Source organism: Cynocephalus volans, chromosome 2 (assembly GCF_027409185.1).
Source record: "Cynocephalus volans isolate mCynVol1 chromosome 2, mCynVol1.pri, whole genome shotgun sequence".
NCBI lineage: Eukaryota > Metazoa > Chordata > Mammalia > Dermoptera > Cynocephalidae > Cynocephalus > Cynocephalus volans.
Window position 1 is genome coordinate 29565640 of NC_084461.1, and position 17892 is coordinate 29583531.

Here is a 17892-nt window from a genome sequence, read left to right on the forward strand (position 1 = left end):
AAACTTGTTTTATTTTGAAATAGTTTTAGATTTTTAGAAAAGTTGCAAAGATAATGCAGAGTTCCCAGGTACTTCTCACCCAGCTCTTCCCGATGTTAACCATCGTAGATAACCACAGTCCATTTGTCAAAAGTAAGAAATCAATGTCGGAACAACACTACTAACTGAACTATAGACTCTATTCAAATTTTGCTGAACTTATTCCTCTAATGTCCTTTTTCTATTTCAAGATCCAATCCAGGATACTACAGTGCATCTAGCCCCTTTATTACTGGAAAAATAAAAGTGCCTGCAGGGAAAAAGCATTTTTCAAAATGTTGCTCTGAGTAGAAAATTCTACAGGACATGGCACTTAAACAAAAGCAACGCGAGAGGGAGATGGGCGGGTGGGGAAGGAAAATAAGGGGAGGATCTGGGCCTTTGAAGGTGAATGGAGTTAAACGGGGAATTTCTGACATTTTAAAATATTTCACTTGAGCCTATAAATGTTTTTAAATATGGTCAGAAATGTTCCGTTAAACTCCTGCATTGGTCCCCTCACATCTCGGAGAGATTCCTGAATCCGTAGCCCTTCTCTGGCCTTTGGCAGTGAGTGGCATTCCTGATCCGCACACAGGATTCTTCAATTAGTTTGGAGTGGGCGGTGTGACTGAGAGAGCATGAAGATCAGAAAATACCTGCAATAGAGTAGGAAGGTGGTCATGTTAAATGCATCCTTACAAGATGGAGAACTTGCTTTTTTCTTTAATGTTTCTCATATATATTTATATTATTTAGTTTGGATCAACTCCTTGTCTCGGCGGGGGACCAGCAAAGATTACAGTCTGTTTTATCATCAGTGGGGTCAAAATCTACCATCCTAACTCTCATTCAGGAAGCGAAAGTACAATCAGAGGTGAGTGAAATGCAGGAATCACTGCGGTAGGGTCAGTGCCCAGGTGGGGGTCACCAGCACAGACAGCCACGGAGAGCCTGCCCGAGTCCTGGAACAGCTGCCCGGGGTTGTGAGTTGGACCCAGTCTGACTTCACTTGCTGCTAGCTGACTTCAGAAGCTAGACCTTGTCCTGGATGTTCAGGTGCCACAGAGCTGTTTAAATTCCCCTGTACTGACTAGTTACCATCCTCCCCATCCCTGCATTGGGAGTTTGTCTGCAGAAGGTCCTCAAAGCAGAACTAGGCACCCTGGAGATTTTGGAGAATGACCACAGTACTGCTGTCCACCTACGTGTGGACATAAACTACCTAGTCAAGGGAGCCACCTGCTGGTGAAGGAAGAGTTATATAGCTGTAATCCTACCATGGCCTGAAGTACAAGACAAGCTAATTAGTAATTACAAATAAAGTCTTTAAATAAGTCAGATGTGACAGTCAACAATAACAATAGAAACCATGGTTTCACATATAGGACACTTCTCTGAAGAACAACATTAATTCAGGACTGTCCATAGAAATTTGAACCCTAATACAAATGAATATTTTCTATTTAGAGAAAACAGCAATATGAATCATTTTTCTTTAGTAGTAATGGGCCTGGGTCACTAATGTCATCTGAGAACACTGTTCCAGAAATTTGAATATTACCCAGAGGGGCTGCAAGGTTTCTCAGCTAAGGAGCAGCCTCGGCATCTAATCTAGTAAGAGGCTAGCTGGGATGGCCAGGAGGTGGTTGCAACAGAGGAGACAGATGTCAGCACTTTCCACATTCAGTGAGAGGGAACATTCCATTCTCTCCCTACCTCCCTCAAGGTGTCACCATAAGCAAGCATTTCACGTGTGGAAGTCTCACTCTGGGACTTCCAGTCAAGGTGGCACAGTGGGGTCACGCTTTGCCGGGTCCCCTTTGCCCCCTATTACAATATTAGATAAAATGTAAAAGGAGAAAACAAAAAAGTTTCAACCAACCACACAAATAAGTAGTTGCACATTTTCAGGGAACATAAACAAAATAGACTGTGTGTGGACAGGATGCTTAGAGCTGCCCTTAGGGGCATCTTCTGGGACCTTCTGTGCTGCTGCCCCACCCCCCACCACCATATTCACCACCAGGCAAGTGTTGTGGTTTGGTGTTAGAGACCATTCCTGCTTTCATCAGCAAGCAGCTTTATTTTCTTACTGTCTTCAGTTGATTTCAGAGAGGAGTGGTGAGCAGAGATTTCCTTACTCTGCCATCTTCAGACTAGAAGTTTCCTGCCTTGCTTTTTTCCAATGAGTATGGTTTGTAGGTGCTAAAACTTGAAGTGCACAGAACTACTTCCTGTGGCCGCACGATGATGCATGAGAAATTAGAGAGGGGCTGAAAACAAGCCCCGGGTTTCCTACTGCAGCACACCCACACTTTGCAGAACTCCTGAGGGTTGCCCTGACCTCCCTGACACTATGCTGAACCTCTCAGAGAGGCCCAATTTGGCCTGTCAGCTTCTAGTATACTTGTATCCTCAAGCACAACTGGAAAAAAAAAATCTGAATAAATAAAAATTTTGGTGAGAATATGTCCTAGAATTCAGAAGAATATTTTCAAATATTCTTTCCCTTTATTGCAATAAGGCATTTAAATATCTGAGAAGTTTACATATTTCAGCATCAACGTTACCTCCTAGAAGCTGTACAGAAATCATTTACTGGGTCACTGGGTCGTATACGTCTGTTTTTGTTTAGAAAGCCTAGTTGTCGGGCCGGCCCCGTGGCTCACTCGGGAGAGTGCGGCGCTGGTAGCACCAAGGCCACGGGTTCGGATCCTATATAGGGATGGCCGGTGCGCTCACTGGCTGAGCATGGTGCAGACCACACTATGCCGAGGGTTGCAATCCCTTTACCGGTCAAAAAAGAAAGCCTAGTTGTCATCCTTCTCTCCATGGATCTGTGCCTGAGCACATACATGGTTGAAGGTGCCCATGAAGTTCACATCCCAACCCCCCAAAAGTTAGTATCAGCATATGGGGCCTTGGTTTGAATGAACTTCTTTAGAGAGGTATAAAGTGCTTGGAATTGGCCCTCATGACTTAGGAATAAGATTAAACACTTTTTCTTTTAAATGTTGGGTTCCTCCCCAGCACATTATACAGGTGGTTTTCTCCACCAACATTTTCACTTTCTCTAATCAAATCAGTCCTTAAGGGTTATTATTAGATCTTGTTCTATTGCTATGTTTGAGAATCCCTAGAAGTGATGGATGATAAATCACTTCATGTGAAACCTAGCAATGCAGATCTTTAAAACGTTGATGAATCATATCTAGTGTGTGGGTGAAGGAAGTCAAAATTCAGAAGAATTAGCCCAGCTAATTTTTTATTTTAAAATCTTTTATTCCAAGACATCATTTGATTGATGTTTGAAACAGAGGACAGTCTTTTATTTCTTTTTTTTTTTTTTAAAGATGACCAGTAAGGGGATCTTAACCCTTGACTTGGTGTTATCAGCACCACACTCTCCGAAGTGAGTGAACCGGCCATCCCCACATGGGATCCAAACCCATGGCCTTGGTGTTACCAGCACCACACTCTCCCGAGTGAGCCACAGGCTGGCCCGAGTCTTTTATTTCTTTAGGACACTACTAAGAATGTTCTAGTCTCGATATGGGTTAACAGTTTTAACATACTTTATATTTTATGGCACCAGTTAATTAATTGCACCTGAAATCCAGTGACCTGGACATGGGGAGGAAAGTGTATAAAACACACGGCCTCAGGTGTTCTTATCCTGCCGCATGGCACTTAACACTTTATGCTGTTGCTGGAACTGGCTTTGCTAAATTGTAGACATAAAGAATTGTAGAATAAAGGGTTTCCTTCATGGGCAGATTGTGTGCTACGATCAGATTTGGGAAGACATAATCTAATGCCTTAAATGGCTTGAAGATTTGAGAATTCTAAACTGTCCCTGCCCCATCCTTGTTCATGTCCACCTTCCCTGTGGTCTACAGCTATGGGGTGGACCCTTGAAACTTCCCGTTTAAGCACCACCCAGAAGGGATGCAGGATGGTTGAGACGGGGCTCCTCCGATGTTTCTGTGACAGCTGAAGAATCACTGGGGTCAGGGGTGACAAGCACTTACAGAAGGATTTACATCAGAGCTTCCTTACTCTTGATGCAAGGAATTTTTTTTTTTTCCCCTGTTTTCATTAGAATAAAGATGTTTGCTTCATAGTCTTGAGTAAAAAAGAAGGCTCAGGTCTGGGATTCAGCGTGGCAGGAGGAACAGATGTGGAGCCAAAGTCAGTCATGGTAAGTGACCATGACATTAGGCTCTCAGGAAAGTCACTCCTGAAACAGCCTCAGAATTTGATCAGGACACAAATCCCAGTCTGTGGGTTCAGAGACTGCTGGGGTTTGTTCTCTACTACCAACATAAAAATGGAAAAGTAGGGAAAATAGTATGTAAGATTTTACTGAAAGATAAGCATTTTTAATACATAGCTGACACGATGTGTAGGCCGAATGCCAGTATGTATAAACACAATTCTGTACATCCTTATAATGTGCCTAACTTATTTAAGCACTAGAAAAATATTAGAATCAACTGACCACAGCTGCATTTGCTTTTTTTGCATTGCTCTGGGGTTGTTAAGGAGGCCTCTTCACTGGACCTGCCCAGGTCCCATTCATCTTTGTACTGTTATTGCCCCACGGATGCTGGGCCCACATCACACACTCGTGAGAAGCTGAGGAAAAATGTGAGCAGACTCTGCCGCTTACATTTGTATTTCCACCCCCACACTGAATATGCGTTTGATGAACTATTTGTATGATTTAGAAAACTTGTCATTAGAAAGTTCCTTTCCTGCCGATTAGCAGCTACTCTCTTGCTTTCAGTGGAGGTCATAAACAGATGTGGCTCTTGTTCCCTTTTCCTTTTCTTGTCCCAGGTCCACAGGGTGTTTTCTCAGGGGGCGGCTTCTCAGGAAGGGACCATGAACCAAGGGGATTTCCTTCTGTCAGTCAATGGTGCCTCACTGGCTGGCTTAGGCCACCGGGATGTCTTGAAGGTTCTGCACCAGGCACAGCTGCACAAAGACGCCCTCGTGGTCATCAAGAGAGGGAATGACCAGCCCAGACCCTCCACCAGGCAGGAGCCTCCCACAGCCAACGGGAAGGGCTTGCTGTGCAGAAAGACCGTCCCCCCGGAGCCTGGAATTGGTAAGATATCACTTCAACGACCAGCTGGGTGTCAGCAGCTGAGAGATAAGTAGACTCTGATGGGACATAAAGGGAAATAACGGCTAACTCTGGGTCAGAAACATTAAACGTTAGTGAAGTCGTCTAGTGTTTTTGGATGCTTCTTGCAAAAGCTGTGTTACAGATAAATTACAAAAATCCCCTCATAGTTCAAGCCACACTGTTGAAGATTTAAAATGCCTGCTCAACCACTTCTCTAAATGTCCTAAGAAGGCAGGAAGCCCCTTCCATATTCACATCCTCTTGTGAGGACTCAAGGGGCTGGTAAGTAAAACAAGAAACCCTTGCAATGGGGGGACCAGGGTTGAAGGAGACATTCCGGATCCCAGATTTACCTTGGGAAACATCAAAGTTGGCATTCTGTCCTGTTTTAGAAGAACGTCAGGAAATGAGGGGGCCAAGGTGTTTCTGTGTTTGGAAACAGACTGCAGCCTTCTTCAGCCGAGGGCAGCTTGCTGGAAGAGGTGCAGAGGCAGATTTTCTCTGTGCCCTCCACACCCAGAGCCTCCGAACCGAGTACCGCCTCTGTCTCTGGGGCGCAGGCTGACGGCCACCCTCACACGAGTGCTGTGGACTTCTGAGTGCCCTCTGTTCGGTGTTCAGGAGTGAAGTCTCTCCTTAGTCCAGAGGGCGAAGCAGAGTCTACAGAAGTTCAGGTCGGGCACTGCCTTCTGGGAGGGGCCTTTTCTTCCTTCTCAGCATCTCTCTGAGAAGTCGAGGGTAGCTGAATTCCTCTGCTCAACTGGGCTTCACTGTGGCCTGAGCTGTTTGTAAAGGGTTTGCTGACAACAGCTGATTCCATTAAACAAATGAGAAACGCTTCCTGTCCAGAAGCCCCCGCAGTGGCAGGGGTGTCCTCGTCTTCCTGCTGCTCCGCCTTGAGCTGAGGCCCTTCCCAGTAGAGGCAGCACCTCAGTCGTCAGACCCGCCGTGCCCAGCTTTGCCCTGGCACCGTCTCAGCCGCGCGGAGCGTTTTCAGGGGGCTCCTGGCAATTAACCTATCAAAGGAAACCACCCGGCACTTAATCCTAACAGCTTCCAGAGTCTTTAAGACTCAGAAACTCACATATGGAAGGCTCTCCGTCATGGATAATCACTAAGTATTCCTGCAGCACCTTCAGGGCATCTAATTTGAACCAGACCCTGCAGGGCTCATCAATTTGCAAGCACTTTGCGCGCTTAAATGTATGCTTATTCCTAAACTTATTCCTATTCTTAGATGTATTCTTGTTCCAGAGTCCCGCTGCCCCGGGTCTGCCTGGTCCTGTGCAATTATTCCTCACCATCCACTGACAGTATCCAGCTTGGGGCCTGATAAGCTGCATATTAGTGGCGGCTGGAAGGCTTTTCCAAACCCTAATGTGCGGGGGGCTGGCCGTTTAGCTCAGTTGGTTAGAGCACAGCCTTATAACCCCAAGATCACGAGTTCAGTTCCCCTTACCGGCCAGCCACCAAAAACAAAAACAATTCCTAAAGCCCAGGAAATTCCCCCAGCACAGTTAAGTCAGAAACTAAACTCTGAGGGGTGGGGGCGGGGCAGCAGCACCTTGTCAATGTTCCCAGGTGATGCCAGAATGCAGTGGAGGTGAGAGCCACAGTCATAGGCCCGTTTTCCTGTTTAGCAGCAAGTAAAATCACTGTGGAAAACCATGCTTCTCTCAATATTAGTAAAGGTCCTTCAGATCATGTGGAGTGGCTTTCCTTAAACACAGTAATGGACTGGCCTTTATGTTCAGAGATGATGACGGTAGCTCAGCCTCAACCCTGATGAATGCGTTAAGCGGGCAGTTTAATTTGTGTGTGTCCTTCCCCTGCCTCCTGAGCAACTAAGTGCGCCTTTGTGCACAACCCTGACATTTTTGGCTGATATAGCACGTAAGGAAGGGAAATAAAAGGCAAGTTTACAATCCCTATTGAGCCCCCAGCCTGGCCTCTCCAAACTAGCACACAGAGTGGGCGCCAGTTGGTTGCTGTGGAGCAGGCATCACCATGGAAACGTCTGTGCCCACAGTGGAGTGAGATGCCAGTGAAGGCAGCTGGTGTGTGATGCAGGCCGCTACACCGGAGGCAGGGTCTCCCTCCCCAGGAGCATGAGTGGCAGAAAGGGACAGGAAAGAAGCTCCGCGGGGTCCCAGGGAGCTCTGGAGTCAATTATAACAGTCTCACGTGAGACTGGGTGCTTCATGAGGCTGAGTTTTTTGGTGCTGCCAATTTTCAGTACCAGATGGTGACACTCCACTGCCTTCAGTAGCCAGGGAAGGCAGGAAATCAGATTTGATTCCCCAAGAGTGACTTCAGTTCTCACTAAGATGTGTGCCGCCAATGAAAGGGGCTTGACAAGAGCAGCTTTTCTTCTGGGGATTTCTGCTCAGGCATAGAAGCATTCTCCATGCTTGCAGAAACACTGGAGAGCAGAAGACACAAGTACCACAGGAACACGGCCAGGAGGGCAGCTCCAAATTTGGGAGAGCAACACTAATGCTGGGCCCAAATGTTGTTATAAGTGCTTCAGGGTAGATGGGACTCAGTGCTAGGAGCCCAGGGTGCACAAGGTAATGCATCTGGGGGCACCTGGACAAGTGGCACAAAGAGCTACCCTGTCATTTTTATCTTGGCAAACGCCACTGCTGCAGGGAGAAGCGTAGCTGCCCATGACATTCTGTGTGTTGAAGTGCTGAAGACCGAGGCTGGGCTGGGACTGAGTCTGGATGGAGGGAAATCATCTATGTCTGCAGATGGGCCCCTGCTCATTAAAAGAGTGTACAGAGGTAATGTCCTAGAAAACTCAATCAGCCTGTTACTACCTGTTTTCTTTCCACGTACGTCTCAATGAAAAATCTGTGCCTTGCATTTGGAAATCAAGTTTGTTTTTTAAAAATCTAAAATGTTTTTACTGCTTTGTGACAGATAGGATTTAGTGTTTCAGTGCTGTCCACATGACAACCCTATCAGGTAGGTACCATGATTTTCCCCATTTTACAAAAGCAGAAACTGAACTACAGAGAAATGGAGGCACCTGAGGTCACATAGGCTCAAACCCAGGTGTGTGGCTCTGGAGTCTGTGCCCCAAACCTCTACACTACACGCCTGAGCTGCACGTTCCTATCTCTGTTCTCGATTGATATTTACTGTTATTACACCAAGCTAGGTAATGTCATCGGACTTGCCAGTCAGAAGTCCTTCATATCAGCCAAGATCTTATCGACTAAAATACTAGACTCATAAACTAGACTGTAAGGAAGTTAGATGGGAGATAGATATTACTGAAATAGTTGGTAAATATGAAATTTCCTCGTGAACTTGAATAATTCATTTTATGATCTTGGACAGTTCTCAAAAATCTCTTCAGATTCTGGAGTTGAACAATTATATTAACAATACAATTGTACCAACGATATCTATATATAATTACACTCACAAATAGATCAGAAACCCATTTAAAGTAAGAGAATATAACAATAAGTAGGACAGCAGATAATAAGGTTGGTTCTTCTTACCTAAGGGTGGTGGTTTTTTAAATGACCATCTAGATAGTGACCTTGTGGTATATTTCTGTAATTACATTGTATTATCCACTTTTCTGTTGCTATAACAGGACACCCAAGACTGGGTAATTTGTAAAGAAAAAAGGTTTATTTGGCTCATAATTCTGGGACAGCTGCATCTGGCACAGGCCTCAGGCTGCTTCTACTCATGGTGGAAAAGAGCAGGCAGCTGGTGGGTACGAGCAGATCACATGGTGAGAGGAAGCGAGAGGGGGGGGGGGAGGTACCAGGCTCCTTTGAACTGGAGAACAACCAGTTCTCATGGGAACTAACAGAGTGAGAATGTCCTAGGGAGGCCATTAATATATGCATGAGGGATCCGCCCCCCCATGACCCACACAGCTCCCAACACTGCTGCCACATTGGGGATCAGATTTTTCTTTTCTTTTTTTTTTTTTTAAAGATGACCAGTAAGGGGATCTTAACCCTTGGCTTGGTGTTGTCAGCACCACGCTCACCCAGTGAGCAAACCGGCCATCCCTATACAGGGATCCGAACCTGTGGCCTTGGTGTTATCAGCACTGCACTCTCCCAAGTGAGCCACGGGCCGGCCCGGGGATCAGATTTTATCATGAGCTTTGGGGGAACAAAAGTTGAGGGGACAAACAGATCCAAACTAAATCATACCTAAGAATTCCAAAGCCTCTCTTCACTCCTGACCTATAGTATTAATAGAGAAAAACATTTTTTTTAGATATAGAGCTGTATTGGTCTGTTTCTGTTGCTTATATAACAAAATAGATGGAATTAGATAATTTATTTAAAACAACAAAATTTACAAAGGCTGAGAAGTCCAAAGTCCAGGGAACACATCTGGTGATGGTCTTCTTTGGTGATGGCTTTACAGCAATGCAGGGTTCTCACATGGCAGAAAATGGTGGAGCAGAGAGAGAGGGAGAGAGACTCATGTGCTCTTCTTTTAAAGCCCTCAGAACCACGTCCCTGACCACCATTATTAATCCATTCACTGCAGCCTGGTCCTACAATCTAATCACCTCTTCAAGGTTCCACCTTTCAATTAACATAATGGGATTTCCCACCCTCAGTAGTTTCCATGGGGCAGGCCTGGAACTCTGGGTGACACAATTCAATCTTCAGTAAGTTTGGGGGGACATTCAATCCACAGCAGGAGCTGTGCTTAAAAATTTTTATGGATCAAAAGTGAAGCCCCTAGTGGTAAGCAGAGCTGCAGTGTAACCCTGTGGCCCACAGTAAGCAGGGGCTGAGAACCCCCTGAATTTGTGGGCAACTAGCACCAGGCATCTTGTGATGGGGAGAGCTGGGACCTGATCTCTGCAGTGAACTGGGGTCAAAACATCTCTGCTTTACTAAGACAGGCTGCCTGCTCATGGCCCATGGGCAAGTAGAAGACAGACACAGATCAGAATTCAGGCCCCTGCTATGTGTGGTATGCTGTGTGTGGCCCCTGGGCTTGTGATGCCAGGGTAGAGAGAAAACCCCAGATTCAGTAACTCGTCAAGTTGACAGAGTATTAGAATCCAGAGAGCCAAGCTAGAGCAAACATGAAACAACTCGACTTTAAGAGCACTCACAAGGGACAGCTTTCACACCAGGAGTACAAAGTGCATAAGGACACATCTGTTGCTATCCATATGAAGACAGAATCTGTAAAAATATAGAACAAGCCACAGAAAACACAGCACAGGGGAGTAAAGAGATAAAAATTACAAAAGGGTGATAAGAGATAAGAAATTTCAGAAGGAAAACACAGAATAAGAGAAAAATATTTAGATAAGTCATGACTAAGAATTTTCTAGAACTGAGAAACAAAAGGGTTACTCAAATTGACAAAACTCTGATCAAAGAAGGGCAAAATGGCTGAATTTTATAAAAACCCAAACCTTGATGTATCACAAAGTTTCAGAATGTAAGGATTAATAACATACCAACCAGCCACCAAAAAAAGAAATAAAATCTAAAAAGCGAAGAGAAAATTCAGATTGTTCACAGAGGCACTACTATCAGACTGGCAACATGAATGACTGAAGCCAACAGAATAACACCATCAGAGGACTGAGGGAAAACTTATCAGCTTCAAACACTGTACCCAGCTAAACTATCACTCGAGCGATAGTGAGATGGGTTTTTTAAGACACTGTAATGAAAGGAGCTGGAGTCGCTGCCTCCATGGTTAGTCACAGGCACGCAGCCTTCACAGGTCAGGAGCACAGCCCAAAAAGGTATCCAAGGCCTATGCGCCAAAGGACCAGAGCTGAAGCCGGCTAAAGCAGCACCTGGGCTGTGATCGCGTGGGGAGGCCAGGCTCAGGGATCCCACAGGAGCTGCAGCACTAAAGTGGAGAAGCAGCCTCCAGATCTGCCTCCAACAAAGCAGGGACACGATGTCCTGGATAACTTCTTGGCTGTTGTCTCTTGCATCTGGCCAGAAACCTATGAAAATGGCTGTGTAAATGGTTCCACAGACAAGTGTTTTAGATGTTCTTATGTACACATCTGCAGTTTTATTCTTGTGAACAGGCTTTCAAATATTTCTGAATATTATATGGTAGATCCCTACATTCTTTTAGGAGACTAGGGAATCTAGTTTCTTTGTACAGATTTAGGGCTGATCCAAAGATTTCATCTTCTTCCCTCATATTTCATACTTATAAATTTAATGGGCAGACTTTCTGTTCATTTTTTCTGTGCCTTTTAGCTCAAACAGCAGAGAGCAATATAGCAATGTTGATTTCTTGCATTCTCTAAGACAAAAAATCCTTTGAGTAATAAAGGAATTAAATATTAAATTTCCCCAAAGTTTTGTTGAAGATCAGGGATTTTATCCATGAAAAAATTAGTAAATAGTTATTTTTAATGTACTATATGAAGTGGTAGCCATCCAGGTAAAGGGTAGAGAACATTGTCACTAGTACAGTTAGGTGTTTGGGCTGCTTCCAAAATGTTTCTTCCTTTCACAATTTTACCAAATAGCTCAGCAATACAGTAAGCCAAGAAGATAAGAGGTACAAAATTAGAAATGTAGGAACACAGTTTTCATTACTGGAAAATTATATGTTCTTCCTGATTGAAAAAAAAAATCTAAGATAATCAAATGTCAAGCCAATATAATAGATCACCAAGACTACTAATAAATTCATCAATCAACATACAGAGATCAACAGAATTTCCTATATATCTGCAATAACATTATTTTAAAACATCAGAGGAGGATTTCTTAAGCATAATAGAAAAACATTTTTTAAAAACAATGTTTACTCTGTGGCAAAAAAAATTATAAGCAAATAAAAAATATGTGACTAGAAGATATTTGCAATGTATTTAATCAACAAAGGGTTAATGTCCAAACTATATAAAGAACTATAACTCAATAAGAAAAAATGCAAACACTCCATACCAGCCAGCCACCAAAAATAAAAAAAGGGGTGCTCATAACACCAAGGTCCAGAGTTCGATCCCTCTGCTGGCCAGCTGCCAAAAAAGAAAAAAGAAAAATACAAACAGAAAATTTGGATAAGGGAAGCAAATAGAAAACTAACAAAAAAACACCAAAAGCTAAAACTTAAATGGCCAAGAAACACAGGAAAAGATACTCAAACTTAGTTATTGGGTGAAAACTGTAACTATTAGGAATCATTTTTTTAATCTATCGGGTTGGCCAAAACTAAATCTCATAATATGATGTATTAGCAGGGATGTGGGGAAAGGAAATCATTCATTGTTTCTGGTGGAAGTATGTATTGGTTCATCTCTTTGGGGAAAACTTTGGCAGTGCTTACTAAAATGGAAGCTATGAAACAATTTAAACTTCTGGATGTAGCAGAATGATAAATAAAATATATACATAAAAAGGACAGCCATATAGCAACTGAAGAGATAAATTACATTTTTTATATATTAACCAGGACTAGCTCAAAAACAGTATTAAGTGAAGAAAAAAAAAAGCCAAATGCTTTTTGATTTACCACCATGTGACACCAATTCACAGTAACTGCAAGGAAACTAAGAATGTGTCAAAAGAAAAGCTATGTAAGACCTCTGGAGAAAAGCCTAAAAGCTCCCTCAAAGGACTTTTTTTTTTTTTTCAAATCTCAGAAAATGGAGAGACAGACGTATCCTGCTCAAATCAGTTAGAATTCAGTTTGGCCTCATGTAATAGAAAAACCCTAAATAACAGTGGTTTAAACTGTTATTTAGAAAGAGAGAAGCTTATTTCTCCCTCATGTAAAAGAAGTACAAATGCTGGCACGACCTTTGGTCTGCACAACACCCAAAGTTTCCTAAGGGACTTTCACCTACTCCCTCTCATCCGGTCCTTGTAATAACCTAGTGAGATAACAAGGCAGATACTACCATCACCATTTTGCAGATAAGAAAACTGAGGTTTAGAGAAATTTGTAACTTGCCTGAAATCACAGAACTGAGACCAAAACCCAGTCTGATTGCTCATTCAGTGTGCTTCCCACTAACACACAGCCTCCTGTTTTGCCTGGTTGGAACCTCCCGTGTCCTTAGACCCAGGTGAACACACACACATTCTATGGTTTCACATAACCTGCCTGGGGCCTTCAGTTAACATTCTAGAACAGGACATCGGGTACATGTGTTACCCCAGGTATAAATGGTTATGCCAAAGAACAGTGCTTTGGTCTTTCCAAAAATGTGTATCTTGAGAAAGCAGTGACTGGGACTAAATCATTCTCTTTGCTCCCACTACGGGGCTGACATTGGTGTGGTCTCTCTTCTGATAATATCTGCCTCCATCATTATCAACATAAAATGTTTTTGTCCTTGGGAGGATTGCATTTGAACTGATTGCTTTCAGGTATTATTTTAGTAATTTTTATAATCAACTATAATTACCTGTTTATAAATATCAAATATTTAACAATGACTTTCAGAAATTTAAGATAAAATGGATACATCTGCTCAGTCTTTTGAGATCTGATTTAGATTTCTGAGAAAACTAAAACTGATTTTTATTTTCATACTTGGGAATTTTTTTTTCAATGCTGTTTTTTCAGTGATAAAATGCCTCCATAGCCAGTGTGCATTTCTTCAATGTGATTGTTTTAGATCTATGTGTACAAGAAGGTAGGTGGAGGAAGCCTTAAATTGTGTTTTTCAAAGCTCCTAAGTTTGCTATATCCTACGCAAAGCTATAATATAGTAGAAGTATGTTTGTGTGTAATCAGTTAAGTAATCTCCACAGTCACTTATGATCATGTAATCACTGGTTTTTCAGAACTTGATATATCAGCCAGTTATCTGTTAACAACTAACAGTTGAACCTGTTTTTCTACATTTATTGGGTATTTGGATTTTAGCTATTTTCCTTTGCCCTACTTTACTTTGTCATGTTCTTGTTGATTTGTAGTTCTTTACCTACTCTGGATGTTAACCCTTTGTTGATTAAATACATTGAAAATATCTTCCCCTTGTGAGCTACTTATTTTTATCTTGCTTATGTTTTGTGGGGGTAGAGGGAAAGGTGTTACAGAGTTGAAATTTTTTATGTAGTCCATTTTATTTTTATGGATATACGCTTTTTCTGTCTTAAGAAGTATTTCCCTATCCTAAGAATAAATGATATATCATTTAGAGATTTTTCTTCTTTAAGCCTACTTGGAATTTTTTTGAAAACTATGGAAGTGCTAAGCCATTCTTCTGCATTTATTCTCACAGGTGGTGCAGCTGAACAAGCTGGAACAATAGAAGCTGGAGATGAAATTCTTGCTATTAATGGAAAACCTCTGGTTGGGCTCATGCACTTCGATGCCTGGAATATTATGAAGTCTGTCCCAGAAGGACAAGTGCAGTTAGTAATTAGAAAGCACAAGAATTCTTCATGAATTTTAACAAGAATCTCCTTTTCTCAGTTCCCTTTTCTTACTTTACTTTAAACGATGGGTTCTTAAAACAACAAACATCGGTACAGACAAGGCCTATAAAAATCTCCAAGTCTGTGCTTGCACACGAAGCCTAACCTATTGTGTGTGCCACAGCAGCAAAGTTGGACTCTGGAAGCCTTCCACCTGGCTCACCCAGGGTGGAGCATTCATTTTGTTCCAGTGCCTGTCCCCTTTATGTTTGCTGATGGGGATACAAGATGTGACATGCCCGTCTTCATTTGAAACAGCCAGAACGTCGCATCCCTCTTGCCAGCTCTCCCAACATCCTGGTGATGAGGGAACGAACAAAGTCTGAGGGGTGCCACAGATGTCACAACTAAGAGGACTATAGTTTTATAGAATTTCGTAAGTAAATGACACAATGCTTTTAGGCACATTCAATAGAAGGAGGAGCTATAGGTCTATAAATGTTACCCTGAAAAGAAAATGAGACTTAAAAAAAAAAAAAGAATATGAATTATGACCTAATTGTTAGGCTGAGCTCAGGAATTATCTGAAAATGAAAAATCAAAATACAGAAAGTAATATTTTTTAGTGAGTGTAATGTATAATGTATGGATGCAGAGTTCAACTCAATGGGTTATTGATCATCATGAATTGTTGAACGTTTTCTATCTCCAAAAACATAAGTCATAAGGCTGTTTTACAGACTAGTAGTTCCAGTAAACTATACTAAATAGCCATGAGTTTCACAGCTTAGGAGCAGAAAGTTCCAGATCTGAAAGCACCATGCATCTAGTTTCTGAACTTGTCTTGAGTAAGTGCTTGAACTCAAGACTGGTTGATGCAAGAACAGGCAAAAATACCACAGTCACTGGGTTTCCATTTCTACATTTTATGCACTCCAACTGCTAATTTAAACTAATTTTTAGAAATCAAGTACTGTATCTCTTTAGTGTCCTTGGAATTATATTTATAAACATAGGCATTATATCTACAATCCAAATAGAGGAGCTTAAAATAATCCTTTTACAGGACTTTGGTTTTTCTCCTCTTCTCCAGCGTACTTAAGAAATGTAACATTTCTAAGTATTGGATCTGTTTTCTTGACCTGGTGTAAAGACATGACTGCAGTGACTGAAGTTTTTGCTCTTTCTGTTTTCCTGTTTTGCAAATTCTTCCTTTTGCCGAAAATGTTTCACTGCAGAAGACTGTTGTGACTCATGCTGCTCGTGAAACTCACCCTGCGTGCGCCTCCTTTTGAAGCACAAGCTTCTTTGTAGTAGCTGTTCACATTCGATGTGCTGGTTGTCATCACAGAGTTGGGTTTTTCTCCCCTCATACTATACTGTTTTCTTAAATTCCAAACCCACATCAGCTTCATTTACCAAAATGTCATAAGAAAGAGGAGGAAAATGGAGACACAGGATGAGTCACTGTCAAGGTAAAGGAGCAGAACTATGTAGTTACAACCGAAATCCTCAGGTGGCACAGACCAACCCGTTGAATCCTGGGAATACGGGTGGAGATTACGTGTGTCATATCTGTGCGCATGACAATGCTACCATTTTATGTTGGAGATTTTTTTGAATAATGTACAACTTGGGTGTATGGCTATGACCCCCCCGGACCATGGAGGTGCTTGAGCCATCACCTTTGCACATCATTTTTCTGAGCGACCAGTCCCACTAAACTTCTGTAGCCAGCCCAGAGAGGTCGGTCCCTCAGATGCACATGATCTGGCTTGTCTAAGCCCAGATTTCTCATTTTTCAACAAGCTATACAAAGGAGAATATAGTACAGGAGTTAGCTAGAAAGACCTGATTTAGCTTCTACTTTTCACTACAATTACAGGTAGGACACTATAGAAAGTCAGTGCAAGGTGCATGCTAGATTGTTTTAACTGTCTCGGGTCAATTTCATGGTTTCTGCTTTCTTGCCTAAGTGACGAGACTATTTGAAGTCAACACTGAAAATCATTTTTTGCTTCCACTCTTACAGCTATGCCTTCTAATAAGAAATGCACAGTCCTATGTGGACAGACAGGAATTTCTAGAGCAATGTGGAGCCATGGGATCTCCTTCTGAGAATCCCTAATATTCTCTTATCTGAAAGGTACAAGGGTAGACCTCTGGTTTATGACACCATTAAAGTCATTGCCATTTCTATTATATCTTGCCAGAAGGGTTCCTTGGCCAATAGTTGGAATTTAAGGAAAGAAGCAAAAGCTCAACTGTCTTTGACCCTAAGATAGAAAGCTATTTATTTGTCTTCAGTATTCAAGGCATGACTAGTATTTCTAATTAGTCTAATAAATTCACACTTCCTGAAGTGAACACTAATGGTATTGTCCTACTAAAACTTCTATTGTTTTGTTTTTCTTAACTGGTCATTCACAATAAGCTATGAGGGTAAATATGTGTTATAACATGTAAATCGTAACTGCAAGAACATACCATGTTGGTTGAAGTAGGTTGGGTTTCATTTCCATCCTCCCACATACATCTCTTTAATTTTATGGTTGACTTAATTGGCACCACATCTGTTGTATGATATTATACATTATCCTTTATTTATGTAAAATAAAATGCCTTATATATTAAAGAGTAAGTGCAATAATATGGAATAGCCTGTACATTTTAAAAATGTTGTCGCCAAGTTATGTAAATCCACATCTCTGTAAACAACCTTTTTTAAGTAATTTTAAAAAAATAAACACTCTGCTTACTACTTGGTTTTCTTCATCATTAATTCTGCATTTATAATTTCAAGATAAGAAATATTACCTAATTATTACCTAAATGGGTGAGAGGTACAAAGGCAATAGAACTCAAGTTAGCGACTTCCATAGCCACATTCATGACACAATCCAAAATCATGACAGCTCCTTGGGGCCTGCCCAGGGACGCGGGGTATGGAGCCAGGGACCAGACGCCCCTCCCACAACCAGTCACCCCATTCCAGCACCTCGGGCCTGCCCGGTGACCGGGGGTATGGAAAAGGGGACCAGATTCCCCCTCCCACAACCAGGCACACCATGCCAGTGCCTCAGGGCCTGCCCGGGGACCTGGGGCATGGAGAAGGGGACTAGACCCCCCCACACACACAACCAGGCTCACCACACCAGCACCTCAGGGCCTTCTCAGGGACTCAGGATAAGGAGTTGGGCTTGGACCCACCATCCCACAATGAGGCATGCCAAGACAGCATATGAGGGCCCACCCAGGGGCCCAAGGCATGAAGAAGGGGACCAAACCTCCCTCGGACAACCAAGCACACCTCGCCAGTGCCTTGGGGCCTGTGCTGGGGCCCGGGGCATGGAGAAGGAAAACAGACTCCCCCCC

At 42.6% G+C, this 17892-nt stretch overlaps 1 protein-coding gene across 6 annotated transcripts in view; it reads left to right on the top strand.

Moving 5' to 3' along the window:
• The window catches only part of PDZD2 (PDZ domain containing 2), a 364182-nt gene extending 346918 nt beyond the window's left edge, over positions 1 to 17264 (top strand). For 5 of the 6 annotated variants that reach the window (XM_063083810.1, XM_063083831.1, XM_063083816.1 and 2 more), the window contains 5 exons: positions 778 to 895; positions 4124 to 4222; positions 4864 to 5134; positions 7807 to 7941; positions 14382 to 17264. In XM_063083810.1, the coding sequence (XP_062939880.1) occupies positions 778 to 895; positions 4124 to 4222; positions 4864 to 5134; positions 7807 to 7941; positions 14382 to 14548 (790 nt within the window). In that variant the 3' untranslated portion in view covers positions 14549 to 17264. The remainder of the gene's footprint in view (positions 1 to 777; positions 896 to 4123; positions 4223 to 4863; positions 5135 to 7806; positions 7942 to 14381) is intronic. The other variant, XM_063083827.1, reaches the window with a different exon arrangement.
• Positions 17265 to 17892: the final 628 nt, after the last annotated feature.